The sequence below is a fragment of the Camelus bactrianus genome, chromosome 4, assembly GCF_048773025.1.
Source record: "Camelus bactrianus isolate YW-2024 breed Bactrian camel chromosome 4, ASM4877302v1, whole genome shotgun sequence".
NCBI classification, from domain to species: Eukaryota; Metazoa; Chordata; class Mammalia; order Artiodactyla; family Camelidae; genus Camelus; species Camelus bactrianus.
The window spans coordinates 59,695,187-59,718,560 of NC_133542.1; the positions used below are offsets into that span (position 1 = coordinate 59,695,187).

General features: G+C 42.9%; 1 protein-coding gene across 19 annotated transcripts in view; it reads left to right on the forward strand.

Annotated features, from left to right (window-relative positions):
• Positions 1-17,127: 17,127 nt before the first annotated feature.
• Positions 17,128-23,374, forward strand: part of ZNF618 (zinc finger protein 618) — a 165,651-nt gene continuing 159,404 nt past the window's right edge. For 18 of the 19 annotated variants that reach the window (XM_074362042.1, XM_074362040.1, XM_074362043.1 and 15 more), the window contains exon 1: positions 17,227-17,380. In XM_074362042.1, coding sequence (XP_074218143.1) covers positions 17,348-17,380 — 33 coding nt within the window. In that variant the 5' untranslated portion in view covers positions 17,227-17,347. Of the gene's footprint in view, positions 17,381-23,374 lie in introns of all 19 variants that reach the window. The other variant, XM_074362055.1, reaches the window with a different exon arrangement.

Genomic DNA, 23,374 nt, shown 5'->3' on the forward strand with positions numbered 1-23,374 from the left:
ACTCTTCTCTCCTATCTACTTCTTCTCCACCTCACTCCATTGACGGCTTATTTATGTGAAGAAAAAGCACAGATCTAAGGGCATTACGTCGCTGGAGATCCCTGCCCCTAGAGGGCACTGCTCTTTCTAGAACATACGCACCGTTTGCCTGGAAAGGTGATTTAAATGTTTAAGCTTTTTGGAGTATGTCAATTGCATGCATTCTTTCAATCTAATTATAGCAGGATTAATTTGTCATTAACAGGTGACTATTAATAATTTATATTATTATCTTTAATAATACAATTCTGTTTAAAATGTCCATTTGCATTACTTTTTTCAGGAACTTTCCCATAACTCCTGAGTTTTGGTTGGAGTCTATAACAGTCTATGAAAGCATCCATGAGTAGGGTTTAACAAGGCTTTCTAGAGAAATAAAGATCAATTTCCAATGAAAGGAGATGTCCAAAACAATTGTGTGTTAAAACAAGTAGATAGTTGTGTATCATAGTTACAATATGAAAAATAAAAATCCTTCTAAATTTCTCTGAAGTTCCTCCTACTTCATACACATAAGCTTTTAGATTCTTCTGGGGGAAGATCTCTTTATTTTGCCATGGCTTACATTGACTAGAAGCGTAATCTTTTTGTTTACATACAAATGTCAAGTTCAAAATGGAAAGTGTGATGGACATTTTCTGGTTATCCCTCCAGATCTATTCTCTCTCCTTCTCTATTTTGCTCTGTGCCCAGTAGGCTGATCTCCAAGGATTGTATCAACTAGTTTCCTTGCCCTCTGGCTTCTGGGAGATTTGACCAATCGGAGGAACCAACAGGAAAACCATGCGGGAGAAGAGAGAGATTGTTGTATTTATTCCCCTAGCTCTCTCCTTGCAAGCTGTGGTTGGGCAGTGATCAGATTCCTCCATTGAAGGCGTGGTCTTCCTGGTGGTGGCCCTCTCCAACAGCCACGGGTCTCACAGCATCCAGGTAAGGGCTCTTTCTCTTTGCCCCTTCGACCCAGGGGTGGAAATGGCTTTGCAGCTTTGCTAGTCCCTGCTACTTCTCCAGCCCCTGTCGCTTTCCCTTAACCATGCCCTCACCTCCGTAAACAGACACATGGTTAACTTTCCTGCTTTTCATCTTTTTGAGCGCTGAGAACTGCTGGGACTCTGACGGATACAGAAAGCCAGCATCGATAAGGAAAAGAAAGCCAAATTGGGAGTCTTTCAGCTTTACTTCCGGTCCTAGCTCAGGTACTATGTTGCTATGTGACCTTGGGTAAATCCTTTTTACTCTTTGCATTGCAAATGCCTCATCTGTAAAAAGAGTGGTTGGACAAAATCAGAGGATTTCGCACATTTTTTTAGCTCATGTACCTCCAAAAGAATTCTGAAAAACAACATAATCACTTATTTTATAAATTTGTCATCTGGGTTTTAAATGGTTGTAAAGGATGTAATGTCCTGCATATTGTAAATATTAGTGTTTAAGAATAAAACTGTTACTTCACTCTTTAAAATATATCCAATGGAATTTAAATATCATGCTGATTTTATACCCACCATCATCCATTAAAAAAAAATAGATGAACAAACTCTTAACAGTTAGAAATTTTACAATGTTCTTGTTTCTCCTTTAAATCATTTTTTTCCATTCCACTTCCCTCACAGAATTTTATAGGAATGTAATATATTCTTCTGCTTGTAAGTCTTATACAGATCTTCTTGGCATAGTCTCTAAATCAAGAATATGTTGAAAAATGTTTGTTATTTCCTATGATCATAAGGCTCTAAGGATTAAGCACTTTTCTGAATTAAGTCATCAACACAATTAATTTTAGGATACAGTTGATCAAAATTTTAATACTTGTTTAACATTGTGAACGAAAAATACTGCAAGCCATATCAGAAAACAAACAATGCTGAAGCCATCAAGTCATCGGCCACTGCCGCCACCCCCCAGTGAAGACAAGCCCGCAGCCCAGCCTCTGCAGCCACTCACAGTGGTGCACTCTGAGGGGACTCAGAATAAGAAAGGACAGGATACTGGCCCTAGATAGGTAGGTGCTTGTCCAAGGGATGAATTCAATGAGCCCAAATGTTTGCTCCCTCCCATACATAGAAAAGCACTAAATTCTTGAACTTGAGATGCCTGGTTTTCTTCAGTTAAAAAGTAATCTTTTAATGCTCTGATTACTTGTTCTTTGTTGTAAAACTCCTATATATCCTAGCTCCTCCCCTACTTCCTCGGAGCAGTCCCTCAGAGCGATCTGAGAGGCTGTCATCCTGGGCTCAAGTCCTCAGAAATGCCTGCCAAATAAAACATAACTCTCAACTTTTAGGCTGCGCATTTATTTCAGTCGACAACATAAAAGTAAGATTAATGGAAATTCATCTCTTAGTGAGGTGGATAGAGGAGGATGTGGTGTCTTGATTAAAGGAAACTCAGCTCCCCAGTGTTTGGAATCAGCCCTCTATTTGGTGCCCTCTCCCTCCTGCCCCCAACCCAGGGTTATCCATCAGGGCAATGCCCCACAGTAAGATTTAGATGGACAGGGGATACACCTTTATTTTGTCAAATGGGAGAAGGACAACCAAGAAAGGGAAGGTGGGAAAGGAGAACCAGGTTCATGTCTTCACATTGCAGCTCTCTGGGAGGTCGATTGTGGGAAATCATACAGATAGCAGTTGAGAATTTAGAAATCGATTCTCTCAAAACTCTCTGTGTCAACTGGAAATTGAATCCCCCGTGGATATGCCTCCCACTTTGAAGGGCATCCCTGAATGGGTCAGACCGCATCAACACCAATGTGCTGTGTGTTTGACTTGGGTAACTTCTTTCGTTGAAGACTCATGCCTCAGTTTCTTCATCTCTAAAATGGGGGTGCGTACAGCTCTGTCTCCTAGGGATTCTTAAAGAATTAATTGAGGTAATGTCTGTAAAGCAACTGGAATATGGAAAATGGTATATCCAGAAAGGATTCATAAGAGTGTGGAGGGTCCTCCCAGTTCTGATGTAGTCTGAGAAGGGGACTGGGACCCACTGAGTGTGATCTGTTTTCCTCTGTTAAACGTCCCACTTTAACGTAACAGGCTGCCACTGTAAATGCCCTAGTGTCCCTGTAATGAAAAGCAAAATACTCTAGGTTCTTTAGCTCTGTTTTTTGGGTTAAATTTTCCTGTCTGCTGAGGCTTTTCTAATATTTCCAAAAAAAGCATTCATCAATATCTATCCCCAGGTCTTGACCTTTGTCACCTCGAGGAGGGTGATACTTGCAGTACATTCTCATGGTAGAAGAAAAGCGTCATGGGGTTGTAGGTTTCAGAAACGTTTGGCTGTCTTAATAGGGCTCCCCCTATATCTCAGAGAAATAATCATAATCAGACTACGTGCAGGGCATGGGAGCCCAGAAAATGACAGCTCCTGCTTTCCAGGAATGGAAATAAAGTACACATTCACTTACACCCTCCTGGAGAAACTGGGGTTGCACAGGGGCCACTTTTGAATCAGGCAAGCCAATATTTGAGCTTTCTGCCAGAGAAACAGAAGGAGACATTGATATGCTAAAAAGTTGCTAACTGAGTCAGTTTTGCTGTCATCTGCTCTGATATGACTTTTGTGCTAGCATTATTGCTCAGACACCAGGCCTGCACAATGCCTACCCTGCTGACTGCTACTTTGCTACCAGAATGTGGGCCTCCCTGACACATCGGCGGGCTGAGTTCTGAATTCTCAGTTTCATTTCCCACTGGTACAGAGGACTGCTGCTGTTTTTCTCTTTAGAAAGAAGCCATTTGTGCATACTGCCCCCAGTTTGGTTTCCTTCTTTCTCATCTCTCAGAGTACAAGTTTAATTTATGGAGCCTTGGGCAGCTTTATCTAAATGATTTTTTATTTCAAAATTTAATTTTGTTCTAACATTTTTTGTGAAGAAAGGAAATTGCTGATAAGTATGGTAGATTGATTGCATTAATGGCCCCGATTCTTTATCCGTCCCTGTATCCACGCCGCATGCCATGTAACTGGGCAGTGTTCTCCTGCTTGGACTCTGGGCCCGGCTGCATGACTTGCTTTGGCCAATGGGATGCTCACAGATGTGACTTACACAGAGGCTTGTAATGTGCTTGCACAGTTGAGCTTGTCTGCTTTTCTCCTCTGCTATTGCCAAGCAAACATGCCTGGGCTAGCCTGCTGAAGGATGAGAAGTGTGTGGACCATAATCATATGATCCTAGTTGTCCTGGCTATGGCCAACATAGATCAGCCAAGAGCCAGCCCACCCCAGCCATGTGGACAGGCCCAGCCAAGATCAGAAAGAAGAACTTTTCAACTGACCAACAGCTTTGTGAATTAAATTCATGTCAATTATTTTAAGTCACTTGGAGCTATTTGTTATGCAGCATTGTTGTGGTAATAGATAGCTGATAGAATAAGCACACTGGTAGATTTGCCCTCCAGGAACAATCTTCAAGGGCACACTAAGCCCGCATGCAACACCTCCCAAGGACTTTAGAAATTGTGAGAACTAGAGGAAGGAGGGACTCTTACCAGGGAGGTTCAAATGTTTCCACATGCAGGTGGGAATCTACATCTGTGAGATTCAAGATAGCAAAGTGAATTAGAGTACAGGCTCTGCAGTCAGACCCCTGGGTCCAAAACCCAGATCCACTTAGGAGCTCTGTGTCCTTGAGCAAGTTACTTTACCTCTGTGGGCCTCAGTTTTCTTATTTATAAAGCAGGGAGGACAGTAAGTAATACCTACCTTATCAAATTGTTACAAGGATTGATGGTTTTAATGACTTAGAACAGCTCATTGTGAGCCCTCAGTGAGTATTTGTTAAGTAAATAAGTGAGTAAAATGTGACCTCATTTATACCCATAGGCCAGTAAGGCCAGAGAGACTTCTGGATTACATTTGTCTTCTGGTAAGAAGGATACCTTTAGATCATGGAAAGGCAGTTTCTCATTTCATATAGTTGAACACTGACTTTTGAAGAGTTGAATGCATACTCAACAGTTCTCAAAAATCTAGGGAAAAAAATGTTTTCCTTTGGAAAATTCACCCTTTGTATGAATATCCTCAGTTCAGTTAAATCACCTTACTAAGTGCTGGGGTGGGGCTCAACATGAGATTTCAGGAAGGATAGAAGAAATGATGCTATTCATTGTTTAAGAAGCTGGGAAGGATTTCCCCTCCAAATTATTGAAATAAAAATTTTGGTGCATAGAGAAGTAATCCTCAACATATATTTATTATCTCACAATTTCTGTGGGTCAGGAATCCTGTTTTGGGGCATCTCACAAGGCTGCAAGTAGCAGCTGGTGTCTCATTGAAGGTTCAACTAGGGAAGGATCTGCTTCCAAGCTTCCTTACATGGTTGTTCACAGGACTCCCTTCCTGCTGGGTTACTGAACTGAGTACTAAGTTTCCTAAGTTTCCAGAAACTGTTCCCAGTTCCTTGTCACATGGAACTCCCCAACGTGGTAAACTTGCTTCATCAAAGCCAGCAAGGCAAAGTCTACCAGACAAAAAAAAGTTATGTCTTATGTAACATTACGGTGGAAGTGACAACCCATAATTTGCAGAATTCTACTGATTAGAAGCAAGTCCTACCCTCACTCAGTGGGAAGGGATTATGCAAGGGCACGAATACCAGGAGGTGTGGATAATTGGGGGTCTTCTTAGAGTCTGCCTGCCCAGCTGCCTCCCAGAGTGACTGCACGTGGCCTCTCCATGTGGCTTAGTGTCCTCACAACATGGCAGCCTCAAGGAAATGTGGTTACATGATGGCTCAGGGCTCCAAGTGTGAGCATTCTAATGAATAATTAGGAAGCAGCTTTGTCTTTTGTGCTTCACTCTTTGGAAGTTATTCAGCCTCACTTCCACAGTGGTCTGTTGGCTGAAGCAGTCACAAGTCCACCCAGAATCAAAGGGAAGAGAGTAAGACTCCAGCTCTTGAGGAAGAGAAGCAAAGTCATGTTGTAGAAGCACATGTGGGATGGGAGACGTAGCCATCTTTGAGCTCTGTCACACCTCTTGTGCTATTGGTAAAGTCTGAAACTACAGTTCAGCTTTATGTAGAGGGGTAATGGAGAATAAAGGGATGACATAATAAAAAGAAGTGTGGCCTGCTAAAAGGGACCATATAATTTATTATTCAAAGAATAACAATATTGAATGTGAGAGGGAATGCTATTAGTAATCATGCCAGGGCAAGAGGCATAAATCAGAACTGTTCAGTGCAGAGTAGGATACCTGGTCAGCCCAGATCTGTCCTCATTCTCCCTGCTCCTGCCCGGGAGCCTCAGGTGGTGACCAGCAGTGATAAGCACAGCGGTTCTTTACAGCAGTGGGACTAAGAGCCCATGATGAGCAGGAACAAAGCAGTCAGGAAGGTGACCTAGGAGGAAGGCAGCACAAATCATTTTTTTCAGATACAATGGACAGAGTCCTTACTCAAACTAGCTTAACAAAAGAAAACCCCAAAAAGGGTATAATAGATACACATTACTAAAATTTCAAAAAAAGTACAGCTTCAGGTCTGGCTGGATCTAGGGGCTCTAACTCTGTCTTCAGGACAGTTTCTTCCCACCTCTGGGCTCTGTTTTCCTTTGCGTTAGCTATCTTCAGGCAAGCTTCTTCTACATGATAGTCACTGGCTCCTCTAGACAAAACTATATCCTCTCAGTAATCTCAGTGGAAAGGGAAGTTTGGCATATTCATTTTCTTGAAAGTGAACATCATTGGCTTGGCCTGCCATGTGACCATTCCTAAACCAATCTGGGGCTAAGTGGGTGGAATACATTGATTGGTGAGGCCTAGGTCATTTGCTGATGGCACCCGGGGGTGAGTAGAGAAACTCCACCCAGAATACATAAACTGAGCATGGTGGAGATCTCGTTCTCCAAGGAGCATTGAGATTCTGTCACTAGAATGAGGTGCAATGGAGAACAGATGACCTCTAAAGCCCTCTTTCCACAATAAATGAGAGGAGGGTAACCTTCAAAAAGGAAGCCAGAAATCAAGCTTAGATAATAACTGCCAGTTGCTAGACCTGGCTAGTTCTGGCATTTACTTCTCATGACAGCTCTGTGAAGTCAGTGAAATCAGTTGTTTCATTACCCTTCGACAGATGCAGAAACTGCAACAGATTGGCAGAGGAAGGAAGATGTATCAGTTATCTGTTGCTGTAATAATGCTGTGTAACAAACCATCCCAAAACCCAGTGATACAAAACGATAAGCATTTATTTAACTCATGAATGAGTGAGTTGGGGATTTAATCTGAATGATTCTTCTAATCTAACTCTGGGGAAGGCTGGCTGTTGGCTGGGGGCTCACACATCTTGTAGTCAGCTGAGGGAACTGAGCTGTTTAACCTAACTCTCCTAGTCTTTCAGTAGGCTAGCTTGGGTATATTCTCATGGTGAAGGCAGAAATGCAAGAGCAAGGGCAAACCTAGCCACACAAACACATTTAAAGCCTCTGCTTATGTGAAACATGCTAACATCCCATTGGCCAAAGTAAGTCATGTGAGCAAACTCAGGATCAAGGCATGGGGATTTAGGCTCCACCTTTTTACTGAAAAGAACCTTTTTGCTGCAAAGTTATATGTCAAAGAGGGATAGATGCAGGGAGGTATGCAAAGTTGAGGCTTTTAATGAAATCAGTCTACCACAGTACAAAAGAGGAAGTGTAACAAGCCATGATCCTTTGAGGCTGCGGAAGATAAACATGGGTTTTGTTTCTCAATAGACTTGGGATAAAAGTCAGAAAGGATTCATCATCATTTTAACTTTATTAAAGCAGCTTTTAAGAATGTTCTTTCTTCAGCTGCTGTAGAAAACATTATGGCGATTCCTAAAAAAAATTAAACATAGTATTACTATATGATCCAAAATTTCCACTTCTGGGTATATACCCAAAAGAAGTAAAAGCTGGAATTTGAACAAAAATTTGCACAATAATGTTTACTGCAGCAATATTCACTATAGCCAAAAGGTGGAAATAACCCAATGCCTGTCAGTGGATAAATGGATAAACAAAATGTGATGTATCTGTACAATGTAATATTACTCAGCCTTAAAAAGGAATGAAATTCTGATACCCGCTACATTGTGAATGAACCTTATGCTAAGACATTATGCTAAGCAAAATCAGAATGACAAAAAAGGACAAATACTATATCAATGCCACTTACATGAAGTACCTAGAATAGTCAATTCACAGTGACAGAAAGTAGAATGGTGGTTACCAGGTGCTGGGAGGAGGTAATGGAGCGTCATTGTTTAATGGGAACATAGTGTCAGTTTGTGACGATGAAAAATCCTGGAGATGAATAGTGGTGATTCACCACAGTGCAAATGTACTGAAGGTCACTGAACTGCACACTTAAAAATGGTTAAAATGGTAAATTTTAGGTTTGTACATTTTATCACAATAAGAAAAAGAAGTTTCTCCTCTTGATGGTGATATTCAAGGTTGTGGCTGAACAATCAAAACCAGCCAATCAGCTAAAATTTTTGCTGCCTCACACATGTAATTCGTGTGCTCGCCATAGAGAAACCACTAACTTGGTCCTCTCCTCATGCACCTCCCAGTCAAACTGGGAAACTGGAATATTGAAATAATGAGGAGAGCAAGGTCCAGAGAATTTAGGTACTGTTTTACCAGTAGTACAAGTAATTTGGGCTCCACCTCAAGCAATGGGCTGGTAATTGCTACAGAACTTGAGAGATTTGTTAAAAATACAGACATGGGCCCCTCCGGACCTATTAAATCCGAATCTTGGGGGTGTGTGGGTGGGAAATCTGTCTTTTTCACATGCCTTACAGGTGAGTCAGATGCACAGCCAGGTTGAAAATCCCTCTAAACTATACACAGATTGATTTTAGAATTTTTTTTTTTTTGGTTCAGATTAATTTTAGGAAAAAATAGCCTATTTGAGAAATTAAATCTTTTTTTAAAAATTGAAGTACAGTCAGTTACAATGTGTCAACTTCTGGTGTACAGCACAATGTCCCAGTCATGCAAATACATACATATATTCATTTTCATATGAAGAATTAAATCTTATTGGTAACATTGAAAATTGAAAAAAAAACTGGAAAAATTTACTTGGTAGAAATAAACAACAGAAAATAAAACTGACAAAGACAAATATCGCACACAGTAAAGATTGTTATTGACTAAAAATTGATGGAAGATTCTTAATCTTGACAAAATTTAGATCACAAAATTTGCCTGGGAAAATTGAATCTGCTAGTAATAATAGGCACAAAAGAAAACTCATGTGGTTTGAAAAAAATTAGCAATTTTGGACATGGTCAAACCACTGATCAGTGAATCAAATTTTGTTGTCAAACGTACATTGAAATGAGGTAATTCTGATGAAAGAAATTCCAGCACAGGCTTCTATATTATTTTTTTTTAATATTTTGGATATATTACTTTTCTTAATTCTTTAATTTTGAAATAATTTCAAAGTTATAGGGAAGAGTTGAAAGAGTAGTACAAATAACTCTTGTGTACCCTTTACCCAGATTCGTAATTGTTAATATGGTCACATGTTATCGCTTTATCTAATATATGTGGGATGTAGATACACACACAGCCACATACGTAGATACGTACATGCAATATAAATAATTTGTTCTCTTGAACCCTTTGAGAGTTTCAGACATCATGTCATTTTACATCAAAAGTGCATACTTTCCAAGGGCAAGAAATCATCTTATTCAACCACAGAACATCTATCAAGGCAGAAATTTAATGTGAATAAATACTATTACCTGATATCTTACCATATTCAGATTTCACCAGTTGTCCCCTTAGTGTCCTTTATAGCAATTTTTTTTTTCACTCTGATCTAGGATCCAGTTCTAGATCTTTGCCTTTCGTGGTCATATTTCTTTAGTCGCTTTTAATTTGAAACAGTTGCTCAGCCTTTGTCTTTCATAACATTGACATTTTTGAAGAACACAGGCCAGTTGTTTTGTAGAATGCCCCTCGATCTGGGTTTATCTGATGTTTCCTCATGGTTAGATTTGGGTTATGTGTTTTTGGCAGGAATTCTATGTGAGTGCCATTGGTTCTTGGTGCCTCACATGAGGGGGTACATCATGTTCGTTTGTCCACTTATTGGTGAAAGACAGGTTCCGTTTTCCCTTCTGTCTTCTGTGCCTCACTCTCTTCATCTGTTGGTCGAGATAATTTAGGATTGTAACCCAGAGCATAGCTGAGCATCATTTCAGATATGCTCCACCCACTGGACACTTCTGCAAATACAAGCCATTGAGATCATTTCATGGTTAGGTATGATCATCACTAACGTCTAGCATCCCTACTGGGTGCTGGCACTCATCATTTTTTCTAACCATCACATAAATTATGAATGTGATGACATTGTTCCCATTTAACAGTTAGGGAAACCAAGGCTCGGAGACAGTAGTGTGATGTGTTCTGGCTTGCGTGGCTGGAAAGGGCTGAGCTGGGATTTGAGCCCAGTCCTGTCTGGTCCAGAGCTTGAGCCCTGCACCATGCCACACTGTCAGCTAACCCCACTTGCAAATGTACCTCATGGCAGAGAGGACAGGTTAAAGCCTCCTTTGGGGACCTCTAAATGGTCCATCTTGTTTTCTGCCATCTTTGTTCCTCTCCCTCCTTCCTCTGGCCTGGGGCCTTCTGCCATCTGAGATCCAGCAGAACTAAGGGTTAAGATTGTTCTCATAGTTGGGGAGCATAGCCTGCTGGACATGGGGCAGCTGCCTCCAAAGCTGACTTTGTTCCCTGCTTGGCTGAATGATGCTGCTCAAATGAGGTGACTCCAGCCACCCCCACCAGGGGCCTGAATTTCCTTACATTTGTTAAAGTGGAAATGAGCGGGGATTACTAATAACAACTACTGTGTATTGAGTACATAACATGAATGAATGCTTTAAATAACCTTGTATGTTAGGTTCCTCATTTTGCCCATTTTGCAGATAAGGAAACTGAGGCTTTTATGGTGGCTAAGGTCACAATCTGGTGAGTACAGAGCAGGGATTCCTACCCAGGTCTACTTGCAGAGACTGGATGAGACCATCATTAGGATGCTAGACTTTCTCTAGGCTTCACAGGATGGCAGGCCCATGGAATAGGTTTATGTACACATGGTACATTTTACTGCATTTGCTGCTGAATCTGTGGATGGGCTACTCAGATTTGGCCTTAATTCTGATTCTTGGTCTGGGCCACCAGCTTGATCTCTCTCTCTCAATTTGCCAGCCTTGTGTCCTGGGTCTTCGGTCTTTCTGGCTTTTCCTCCTGGACTCACCTCCCTGGGGGACCGCTAAGGTCACCAGTACCTGTCTCAAGAGACTTCACCATGACTTGCAAGGCCACCTCTTAAGGAAATGAGTTGATGTCACATCTTCTCAACGTCTTCCTTTGTGGGGGAGGGAGGAAGAGGTATAAAAGGAAGGAAAAGAAGAAAATTCCAGAGTCAAAGCAAATGCTTTAATGAATCTGTCAATTTTGATTCCAATCACCAGAAATTTCCTCAGGGGCAGCAGGAGCACTGTGGAGAGAGCACTGCATGGAGTCAGACTGGGTTCCCACGGGCTGGTTTGGGCAAGGACCAAATTCCTCATCTTTAAAGTGGGGGGTGATTGGGCCTTTTCTGCCCACTTCAGAGAGGTGGTGGATCAAATAAGATAAGGCTGCCATCTTGTTTGGTAAATTACTAAGAGATTTTATAAGACTAAACTATGTAGTTCTCTTTCATTCAGTGTACAAACTTAGGGAGCCCAAGTCTCCCTGGCAGGGGTTTTACAAAAGAGAATTGTTTAACCTTAAAAAAGAAGAAGACACCGTGTTGTGAAGTCCTTGCCTTCGCTGTGATCCACACCTTTGTGAACCTGCTATTCTACTCTAAAGGCATCTTCTCCACCCACAAAACTTTAGCCAAGACCCAGGTTCTGTTTCAGACCCAAAGGCCATTTCTGGGGGCAATACTTATCTCCTCGTTCCCCTCACCTGTCTGTGACACAAGCTTGACATCTACCTGGCACCCCCACCTGACAAAACCTTACCATTCTCAATCCATGGTTATTTCTAGTCTCCAGACTCCACCAGGAGGAAATGTACCTATAGGTGTATTTTTTTTTTTTAATATTAGTTCATGTCTTTTATTAACCAATACACAATCACTTGTCTTCTAGTTTGTTGAAACAACTCCCAGTCTGTCTCTTCCCACCCGCCTCCCCCCCGGCAACCAAAAGTGTGTATTCTATGTCTGTGAGTCCCTGTTGGTGTGTTTATGTGTCAGGCCTTGGACTGAACTCATTTAGACCCCTAATCTTAGCAAATCCTCACCATCCTCAGTGAAGTTCAACATTTGAGGGGTTTGCCCAGCCTATCACACACTCTTCCATCAGGGATGGGTCTCAGAAGTCCCTGTGCATTATGTGATGGTGTTCCCCTTGGTCACTAATGACTGGTTCCTGGTGGCATCTGAGCAAGCTTGACCAACCACATTCTCTGTCCTGAGAATTTGGTTTGGAGCATAGAGACACCAGTCAGCTTCTGTCAGCACTGAGGCCATTTTGACTGTATGCCCAGAGAAGCATAGAGTACCCATTTGGCAAGAGGTGGGAAGGAAGAGGCTGGGGAGAAAGACACAGAGAGAATGAATTAGGGCTGAGATGTCAAGAGACCTGTGGTGCAGGGTGATGAAGAGGGCAAGCCTGGTTCCTGATAATTTTCTAGTTCCTGGCACCAAACCTTTTGAGGTTTCATTTCATTTCCTGCCCTTGGGTACCATGATTTAATGTAATAAAATAACACCTTTCTCTTTCTTTCCTTCCTTCCTTTCTTTTCTTTTTTTTTTTTTTTTTTTTTTTAGTATAGCATGATTTCATTCCTACAACTAGAAGAGTTTGGTAAGACTGGTAGGTTTTAGGATCCCCATTTTACAGAGACAGAAACTAAAGCCTAGAGATTAAGCCACAAGCCCAGGGTCACACAGCCAGTCAGTGGCAGAGGCAGGAAATACGTGTCTCTGTGATTCCAGTAGCCAACGTGTACTGAGTGCTTTCCTTATCCGAGGCACTTTCTAAAAGCTTTACATATGTTATCTCATTTCATCTTCAAAGCACCCCTCCTGTCAGCACCATTTGAAGGATGCAGAGATGGAGACAAGGGGAGACTGAGTTGTCTGCTCAAGATTACGTAGCATTCGTAGGGCAGAGCCAGGGTTGGAACCCAGGCAGTAGACTCGACAGCCTGGCATCTTACTGATTAATGTAGTGCTGGTTCTGGGGACAGTGGGCTGGGGTGGAAGGGGTCAGAAGTTTCTAGAATTTGATAAACACATGTATGTTGAATTGAATCATGGATCCTTAGAGGATGGGTAAGTCCCTACTGAACTATGTCTCCACCTAATGTAAGTGTCTATTGCCAGCAGCTCTGACCAATGGTCATTCGGCCCCTGTGATGTCATGCTGCCTGTTCCATCATTAAGCATATGCTGTCCTGCCCCCTGGACTTTCACTAAGTACTCCCTGTCCTCCCCTCTACCCCGCATCCCTGCTTGTGGTGAGTCTACTCTTAGTTAATCTTCTGAACAGGGATAAATCACAGCTCTGGGTGACTTCGTCCTTTCCACTATGCTTCGGGATAGGTGTACATCCATTAAGAAACTAGATTTTGTCAGGAAGACATCAAGCCCAGGCTTCATTCCCTGTGCATATACCCTTCATGGCCCAGGAGGGACAGAGTGAAGAAGGAACAAACCCTCCAGGGCTGGGCCCCCTGTGGAGGACATGCTTCCCTCTCCACAGTGGAGCTGAATGCACTCTGCACTCTGTCAGGATGTGCCAAACCAAGAGAAGGCCCAGCTCCTGTGGCCTGTGGGTGGTACAGAAGCAGAAAGGGCTTGCAGGGGTTCCAGGAAGAGAAGCTTTAGAAGGACCCACAAGGATTTTCCAGGCCAGAGGTACCTGGAAACAGGCTGCAGATCATTCCAGGTTGGGGTCCCTGATCTTTTGAGAAATTGGTGAAAGCTAGAGATTTTCTCCCCACAAACTTATAGAGATAAATTTGCTTACAATATAAAATTTCTTAGTTCATGGATCCCCATACCTATCTAAGCAACTGTTTGAGAATCCCTGATCTAGAGAGACCCTGCCATCCAGGTAAGACTGAGAGAGGAAGGATGCCTTTGCCCAGCTTTCTTACAGGATATTATTCTTCTTAGAATCTTCACAGACCCCTGTGAGGCTGGTTGGGCCCTTCTTCTGTCTCCTGTACCTGTGCACTTCACCGTTGGCACTGTAATTACAGTGATTTTTAAAGTGTGGTCCTTAGACCAGCAGCAGTAGCAGCATCACCTGGGAACTTGTTAGAAATGAACCTTCTTGGTTCCTACCGCTGCCCAGTTGAATCAGAAGTCAGAATAGGACTGAGCAATCAGTGTTTGAACAAGCCCTCGCTGTGAGCCTGAGGAATGCTCAAATTTGAGAAGGGCTGCTGCAAGCAATCTTCTTCTCCATGGTGTGGCTGCTCATCTAGACACAACGTGCCTGGCACGTAGTAAGTGCTCAATGAATATTTACTGCATCATGTTTTCCTGACTCCCAGGGCAGGGATTTTTTTCCTTTGGTACCCTATAGCTCTGAACCTTGGTGACCGAGATCCAATGTTATTTTGGATCCAATTTCTTTCTCCTCTAGGGCCTAAGGTCAGGCTTGGCTTCACTAGGCAGAGAAGGGGGTTTGGCCTTGAGACAGGTGTCCAGAAACCTTCACACAAGGATGGAGCCAGAGAGACATCAAACCCGGAGCATCTCTCTGGATAACAGGACCCCAGACACCTGGTGGATGAGGGGCTGGCCGGCAGAGGGCTGCCTGGCCTGCACATATGTCCAGAGTTCGTGAGAGCCCATCACTGCCAAACTCCACAGGCTGCCCTGCTCCCCTCAGCGTCTGCCTTACACCAACCTTTGCAGGGGCTGCCAAACCTTCGCCAGGGACATACTTGCCAGTCTGGCAGGGAGAAAAATGACCACTTTTTATTTGCAATGATTCTCCAACTTTTGGAGCAGTGGAGGGATGGTTAAAAGATCCCTCTTAATCTCTTTGTGTGTGGTCCAGAGAAGAGTGTTTCTCTTAATTCTCTGTCTCCTATGTAGCTCTTAATTCTCACATTTTCAGTCTTTAGGGAGAGACAGTGTCTTCCATGCAGTCCTTTAGTTTTCAGACATTTAAAAAATAACTTTTCTAGGGGATTCAGGGAAAAAATTTCTGTAACCCTTACTGTCTCACATCACTACAACTCCTTAAACATTAAAAATATTTTTTGATTTTTTTTAAAGTGGGGGCAGAGAAAAGATACCTGTTTACCCTTAATTTCCAATGCTTTTATTTTAAAAACAGATCCTATTTTTCTCTTGGGGATGGGTAAAGAAAGATTTCTCTCTTCTCATATGTGAACGAAAAATGCTGAAGCCATCAAGTCATCAGCCACTGCTGCCACCCCCCAGTGAAGACCATCCTGCAGCCCGGCCTCTGCAGCCAGCCACTCACAGTGGTGCACTCTGAGGGGACTCAGAATAAGAAAGGACAGGATACTGGCCTTAGATAGCTAGATGCTTGTCAAAGGAATGAATTCAATGAGCCTAAATCTTTGCTCCCTCCCATACATAGAAAAGCACTAAATTTTTTAACTTGAGATATCTGGTTTTCTTTAGTTAACAAGCAATGTTTTAGTGTTCCAGTTACCTGGTCTTTGTTGTAAAACTCCTATATATCCTGGCTCCTCCCCTGTCTCTTCAGAGCAGGCCTTCAGACTAGTCCCTCAGAGCCATCTGAGAGGCTGTCATCCCAGGCTCAAGTCCTCAGAAATGTCCACCAAATAAAACACAACTCTCAGCTTCTAGGCTGTGCATTTATTTTAGTCAACACATATGCACAGTTCTTCAAATTTTTATGCTAAATTATTTTATTCTAAATTTTTATTCTAAAAACCAATTATCGGAGATGTAGGATGGATCCAGTAATCCCTCTGGTCTGTATGTGGGGCAGGTCCTTCACGCTTTCAATTTCTTAAAAAAAAATCTGATTTTTTTGGAGGGTGAGGAGGAGACAGAAAAAAAAATCTCCTTTAAACTCTCCCAAGTTACAAGGAGGCAGTTCTTCAAATTAAAAAAAAAAAAATCAGATTTTATTAGTGTTGAATAGAAATATTCTTGTTCATCATTTATTTCACATGGAAACAGTTTCTCAAATTTTTCTTTTAAAAGTCAATCACTGGGGGATATGGGTGGCTGGGGGGGTCTAACCCACCCCTGAACATTTAACCTCTCTTGTCTTACATGGGGCCAGTTCATCAAACTTTTATTTATTTATTTATTTATTTTAATAAATATGTTCTTTAAAAAAAATTGACAGGAAAGGAGAGAAACATTCTCCTTATCCAGCATGTCACATAAAAGCAGCTCCTCAAATATTTATTTTTAAAATCAATCTGATTGGGGGGCTAGAAAGAGTCCCCTTAACCCCTCTTGTCTGACATAAGGCTAGTTCTTTAAACTTTTATTTTTCAATTACAGTAGATTTTTCTTTTGGAGAGGTGACAGGGGCAATAGGAATATCCCCAATGAGCCTTCCGATTCTTCCATAAGGCCAGCTCTTCAAACTTTATTTTTAAAAAATCAATCTGATTTTTTTGGGGGGGTGAGTTGGGGGGGTAGCAGAAGAGTTCCCATTAACCCCTTGTGTTCCGCCCAGAGGCGGCTCCCCAAACTTTTTTTCCAACGTGAAAATGACCTTTCCGCGGGGCTGGAGAGCAGGGGGAGGCCAGGAGGGCGCCGGAGGTCGCGTGCGGGGGCCGCGGGGAGCGCGGGGCGCGGCGCGGGAAAGTTTGGGGGGCGGGTGCGCCGCGGCCCGGGGGCAGGCGGGCGGGCGGGAGCGGCGCGCCCCGGGGCCGGCCGGCTTTGTGTGCCGCGCGGAGGCCGGCGGCGCGGAGGCCGAGGCCGAGGCCCGGAGCTCGAGGGCCGCACGGCGAGGCCAGCCCGGGGGCGGGCAGGGCGGCGGGGGGCGGCGGCGGCGGCCCCGCGAGGGGCGGCTCGGCGGCGGCGGCAGCGGCGGCGGCCGGTGCGGGCCGGGGGTGGGGGCGAGGGCTGGGCGCCCCCCCCCGCGCGCCCCCAGCGCCCCCGCCCCCCCGGCCTGAGCGGGGCGGGCGGAGGAGGGAGCGGCGGCGGCGGCGGCGGCGGCGGCGGCGGCGGCGGCGGCGGCGGCGGCGGCGGCGGCGGCGGCATTGTGCGCGCACCAGCAGCCCGGCCCGGGAGGAGCAGGACGCGCCGGGGCCGCCTCCTCCCGCACGGACCCATGAACCAGCCGGGCGGCGCGGCGGCTCCGCAGGTACGACGGGGGGCTGGGGGCATGCACCGCGCGGGGGACCCCGGGGGGCCGGGGCCCGGGGCGCTGCGCCACTTCATTGCAAGATTTGCAAAATGCAAAGTGTCTGGACATGTTTGCGGGCTTTTTGTGGGCGCAAACGGGAGGGTTGGGGTCTGGAGAGACCCCCCGGGCGCCGCGGGATGTAAGGAGGGTGGGGATGACGCGGGGGTCTTTTCGGTCCCCCACCCGGCGCCCCCTCCAGCCCCGGGCTCGGACCGGAGCCCAGAAAACAAAGCGGCGAGAGAACAGAGCAGCCATTTCAGTTTGGACAATTCACATTTTGCAAAAATGCAACCCCTTCCAGCTCTCCCCCCTCCCCCGCAAATTTGCAATTTCCCCCTGACCCTCTGTGCGCTCGGGGTCCCTGATGACCCCCCGGGAGGTCTTTCCCCTCTGGTCCCCTATCTTTGCAACAATCTTTTTTTTAGGCCATATTTCCCTTTCTCAATTTTTTTTTTCTAATTTTTCTTCAAACGGTAGTTTTTTCCCATTAAAACGACGCCACCTAGAGGATACTATTTTGTAAATAAAAAAGAAATTAAAATTGAAAAGAAATATTTTTTATTTCTTATTTTTTCAAAAGTTTGCTCTAAAAGGCAGTGGAGGGGAAAGAGATTCTTTTTTTTTCTTTCTGGGGGTGACAGTTTTCACTTTAATCTTTCCAAGAGCATGGTGACAATTTTTATTTCTGAAGCCAAATCCAGATAATATGTAAATGAAAATTAAGCTGGAATTTGAATGAATTCAGTTTTTGAAAGGCAGAAAGCAAAAAGCCTTCTAAAACCAAAGTCATTTTGGCTGCCCAACTCATTTTAGTTTGAGAAAAAAACTAATTGGGACGAGAAAAGGAGGGAAATTGTTGAGTTTAGGGAAAACTGGGAGAATTGGCTCTATTGAAGCAATTAGAAATTGTACTTCATTGTAATTTGGAACTTGTTTAGCTCAGCAGGCAAAAAAGACTAATTTTGCCATTAGGCAATATTTAAAGTTTCTCTATTTCCAAGAAGGAAGGATTTAATAGAGAAAATAGACCCTAAAATGTTGGCTTTGGACACACCCAAAAATTGTAGGTTTTAAAAAAATTTTTTTCATTTACATTTTACTGCATTTAAATCCCAAGGTTCCAAAGAAAAACAGAAACTGGAAAAGTTAAAGTGAAATCCTGTCTTTTTTTTCCCCCTACATTTCTTGGATTTTGTGTTGGGTTTTTTTGTTTGTTTGTTTTGATGGAATAATTAAGACTGTTTTCTGATTTTGTTTCTTGAAAGGTCTGGGCATTTCTTTTTTTGTTGTTGTTTTATCCAGAAAATGTCAGGAGCCTTTTCTGAGCAATATTTAGTGAGAAAAAAATGTAAATTCATTACATTATACAAATTGAGTAGCCCATAGATTTGTAGGAGAGACCGCCATTAAAATAAGATATGCATAATTAACATTATTATGAAAAAACTAACAGTGGATTCACAGAAGCTCATTTTTTATGACATGCAACTGAATCAGTTGATAAAGACAAGGATTGAGGAATCCTTGGTAGGAAGAAGATTTTCCTTTCTGTGTGCTTGCTCAATCTTCCAATTTGAAAAATTTATTATTAAAAAAACCCAGATTGATTTCAGGCCTCTTTGATTGTGATGTGGGGTTGGTAGTTTATTAACATTTGATATTTTTCACAAATTTGATTACTTTCATAGGGGAAAAAATTCCTTAACCTTGATCGTTTCGGGGGGGGGTGGGTCTGATTTCTTTTGAAAAAATTTTACTCACTTAAAAAGGAAAGATAAAAGAGGGAAGGACAGAGAGGAGGTGAAAATTCTGATTTTTATCCATTTTCTCTAGTGGAATATCTTGTTGAAAAAATGGGGTAGAACACTAGTTCAGCTGACTCTAGCATCAAAATTTAATTTTGTTTTTAAGGAAAAAAAAATCAAAATGTAAACAAAAGCCAAACCCAAGGGTATTTGTCTTTGGTACATAAAAGCACATATACAAACAGTATTTGATGTAGTTTTTTAGCCTTCAAAAGACTCAAGGTGAAACAAAAAAAATTTTTTTTTTTTAGAAGACAAATATTGACTGAATTGAAATTTAACAGAGGTAAATAAGGTACCCACCCAAAGTTGAAGGGTTATTTGTGATAAATTAGTGGCTGAACTTACTGGGGATTTTGCACCAAAAAAAAAAGTTCTAATTTTTCTGTCCAAAAGGAGGGGAAAATATTGTTAGCATTTGCAGGGTAAGATCTTGATGAGACCTGGTGGTGGGTCACACAGGGCTAGGACAGGAAACCCTGAGCCCCTTTTGCCAGCCACCGCTGATCTGGGAAGAAATCATGGCCCCAGTCCATGGATTCCCAGCCCCGTTTTGTGGAAATTCAGATTTCTAAGGGGATATAATTCTGTGAAATATATTTGACAGTGGCAGAGGTTCGACATTTCCCATCATCGCCATTGCATTTGGGAGATTTTTACTTTTTTAGTAACAAAATCCTTAAGGGCTGACTGGCCACATTCTGACATATTTGGAATGAGCCTCTTTTTTTTTTTTTTTTAAGTAGCGTAATTAAAAAAATTTTTTTCCTGTTGAATTATTTAGGCCGATGCCTAGGACAGTCTAAGAATTTATAATTTCCTAGGGCTCTGGGGGCCTCATGAGACAAGTAAGGCCAGTTGAGCAAGTGATGGAGGAGAGCTATGCCCTAGACTAGGGAGGGGTGGGTGGGCACCCCTACCAGACATCTGAGAAGAAGTTAGGGTTGTAGATAACAGGTTATTTCTGGTACCAGGAATAAAAATATTGCAGCAAGTCCCTTTGTGTGTCCTGGATCTCCTGACACACAACTCAGATTCCTTCATTACATTGTGCTGCAAATTGTGTTGTGTTGTCTACAGTTTAAAGGGAACCCCTGGCTAGAAATGGGAAATCATCTCTGTCTTGTGGGCCTGGCTTTTCTTTTTCTTTTCTTTTCATTCTTTTAATTGTTTATTCTGATCATGTTTGTTGTAAAGGAAATCGAGTTGCATGATGGTACTATTGGGGGCGGGGTCATTTTTCTTTTGTTTCTATTGGTGTCTCTCAGAATAGAGATCTGACCCGGGCCTTGCCTCTCTCACCTCCTATCATGGATGGAAATGTGACCAGAAATGGAAACACCAGCTAATTTTTATTAGCCCATGTCTGCTCACCAAACTCTCTTATAATATTGGGCAAAAAATCTGGCAAATTGGACTTGAGGGGTGGTAATTTGTTGATGGGCTGAGTTATTTTGGTGAAAGGTCATTTATGCTCAGTTTCACAGAGGAGACTCTTATTACTTAATGTTTTGCTTTTCTGCCTAAGGAGTTTCTTTCTTCCTTTCTTTCTTTCTTTTTTTTTTTTTTTTTTTTTCTAATAAGGTTTGAAATTTCAAGGGCTTGCTTTATAGCTTGACTTTGGACCAAGCTAGGAAAAAGGGTTTGCTTATACCTTCAGCCCTGCACAGAGGTGAACTTGAACAAGGGCTCTTGCTTTTGCAGAAGGAAAGCAACAAAGATGGCTGGTCAATGTAAGTGTGACCTCTCCCTGGTCCTAGAAGATAAACAGCCAATGGTTTGTTCCAGTTGAGAAACAGAGTTTAAAAACTCCTCCATTGTCAGATACAATCCACCCCCCAACTTTGACTCAGCTCTTGCCTTTGACCTCAGAATCCTCGAGTCTTCTCCTTGGTAGGGTGATAAGACCTTCCTTGTGTGTTTCACTGGATGTAGAAGCTGACTTTTCGTGGTCATGGTGAAATTTGGAAAAATTTCCATGTTCTTGTAATGTTTGCTGTCATTTGTGTCTCATCCCTGGTGATGGAAAGTGAAGTGGCTTTGTGGGTACACAGGAGCCATAAGTCTCTCAAGGTCTTGCTGTATGACCTTGGACAAACCACTTTTTCTTTCTGAGCCTCAGTTTTTGCATTTGTAAGATGAGAGCTTTGGATCAAAATGAGGATATTAATACATAGTTTTCCATTATGCTGTACACCAGAAATTGACACATTGTAACTGACTATATACTTCAATTAATAAAATAAATAAATAGTTTCTTCTCTGACTCTGACTCCAAGAAATGGGCTGTAGCTGCCTGGATCACAGTGTTGAGAAGAGTTCTGAGATCACGCCTGGACTCTCATATTCTGGAGAGTGGAGTGCAGTGGTCTAATAGCAGTGTCCATCACAGAGTAGGGGGTGTACCTCTTACCACATCCAGGCTAGCCTGTGAATCACCACCCTTCAGTGGGTTGTAAAATCAATTTAGTGGGTCACAATCAGCATAAAAAAAGAGAACAGAATAGAATACAGGGGAACCCAAAGTAGCAAAGGCATAACACAGTATTGAAAGTAAGTGTTGTCTCATGAAACTTTAGTTTTATTTATGATGTATGTGCATGATTAATGTAAGTCCTCCTGGGAGTCACGGTTAAAAGAGTTTGAAAGGTACTGAGCTGGGTGATCCACCATGATGTGCTTGAAGAACACTGCACGTAACTGCTTATATTTTCTCATTTGTTATCCCAGTTGACTTTTTCATGAACCCCGTGGGGTAGGTATCTTGGGCCACATGTTTTGTCCCCTGGTTGTACCTGCCTTAAGGATCAGCTGTGAAGACGTCTCAGCTGCGTGATGTCAGGCAGGCACCCCAGCTTGTTGGCCTTGGGTAAGACTGGAAGGACAGGTGCTGTGTCCTTCCAGAGTGAAGCAGCATTCTTTGCCAGGGTCTCTGGCTGAAAAGGAGATTTTCGCTCGTGTGGGATCCCTGTCTTGGTGGGAGGGAGAGAAGTCCCAGTTATTTTTATTTTTTACTTTTACTTCAGATTGCCAGAGGAATTTTTCTGGAGTTAGAGAGTTCGTGTTTGTGCTGTATTTAAATTTCTATCAGACTCTGAGTGGATGTCCATATTTTTGTGTATAATGCACCATTCCTAAAAACTCCAGAATTGCTGTCTTGGTCTCCTCATCTTTTCATCGTGTCAGACCAGCGCTGTCCAATCGAAACAGAATTCGAGCCACAAATGTGAGCCGTATGTGTCATTTTTAATTTTCTGCTAATACTTTAAAAAAAGTAAAAAAAAAAAAAAAAAAAAAGAAGCAGTGACATTAATTTTAGTAATATAGTTTATTAAACGTATTATATCTACCATACTATCATTTCAGTATTCATTAATATAAAGAATTGTTGATATGTTGTTTTACATTCTTTTTTAGGGGGGAAAGTATTAAGTCTTTTCTGACTGGCCACATTTCTTGTGCTCAGTAGCCACACGTGGCTAGTGGCTTCTGTATGGGACAGCACAGGGCTGGACCAGGGTTCCGTCTGGTTGTTGTTACTGGGTGGCGTCAGAAGGTTAGTGACGCATCTTTGAAAGCTCTCGGTTTTGTTGGTGGGACTTCATGAGCCCTCTGTGCTCTGAGGCACTTCAGCCTATAGTGGTGATGCGTTCCGTTCACTTGGCCTTTTCTGGCCAAAGTGGTCCACGCCTTCCTTTTATTTGTCCCAAAGCAGTCTTCTGCCAAGGTTAGGGCAGAGCGCTTTAGTTGAAAGTGACAAATGATGGCTAGAAACTCCAGGATGACGTGTCTCAGCATGTGTGCTGGTGAAGTGGAGCAGTGCCAGCGAAGGAGGCTGTTGTAGGTGGTGGGTTTTAAATAAAATGTTGCCTGGAAGAAGGATGAAGATGGAAGAAGACAGCAGGTAGGTAGGACCAGGGTTGGGGGCTTGAGGGCAGGGAGGAGATCTGGCTGCAAAGATGGTCTTTCAGTGAAATCCATTTCTGAACTGAACATGGAACCACCAGGAAGTTCCCCCAGGATTGGCCTTAGGTCAGAAGCATAGAAATTTCTAACATCCACCCAATTGGTGAAATGGAAAGTTGGATTTGAGGTCAACCAGACCAGAGTTTGAGATCCAGCCTCATGGCATGGTTAACTTTGTGTT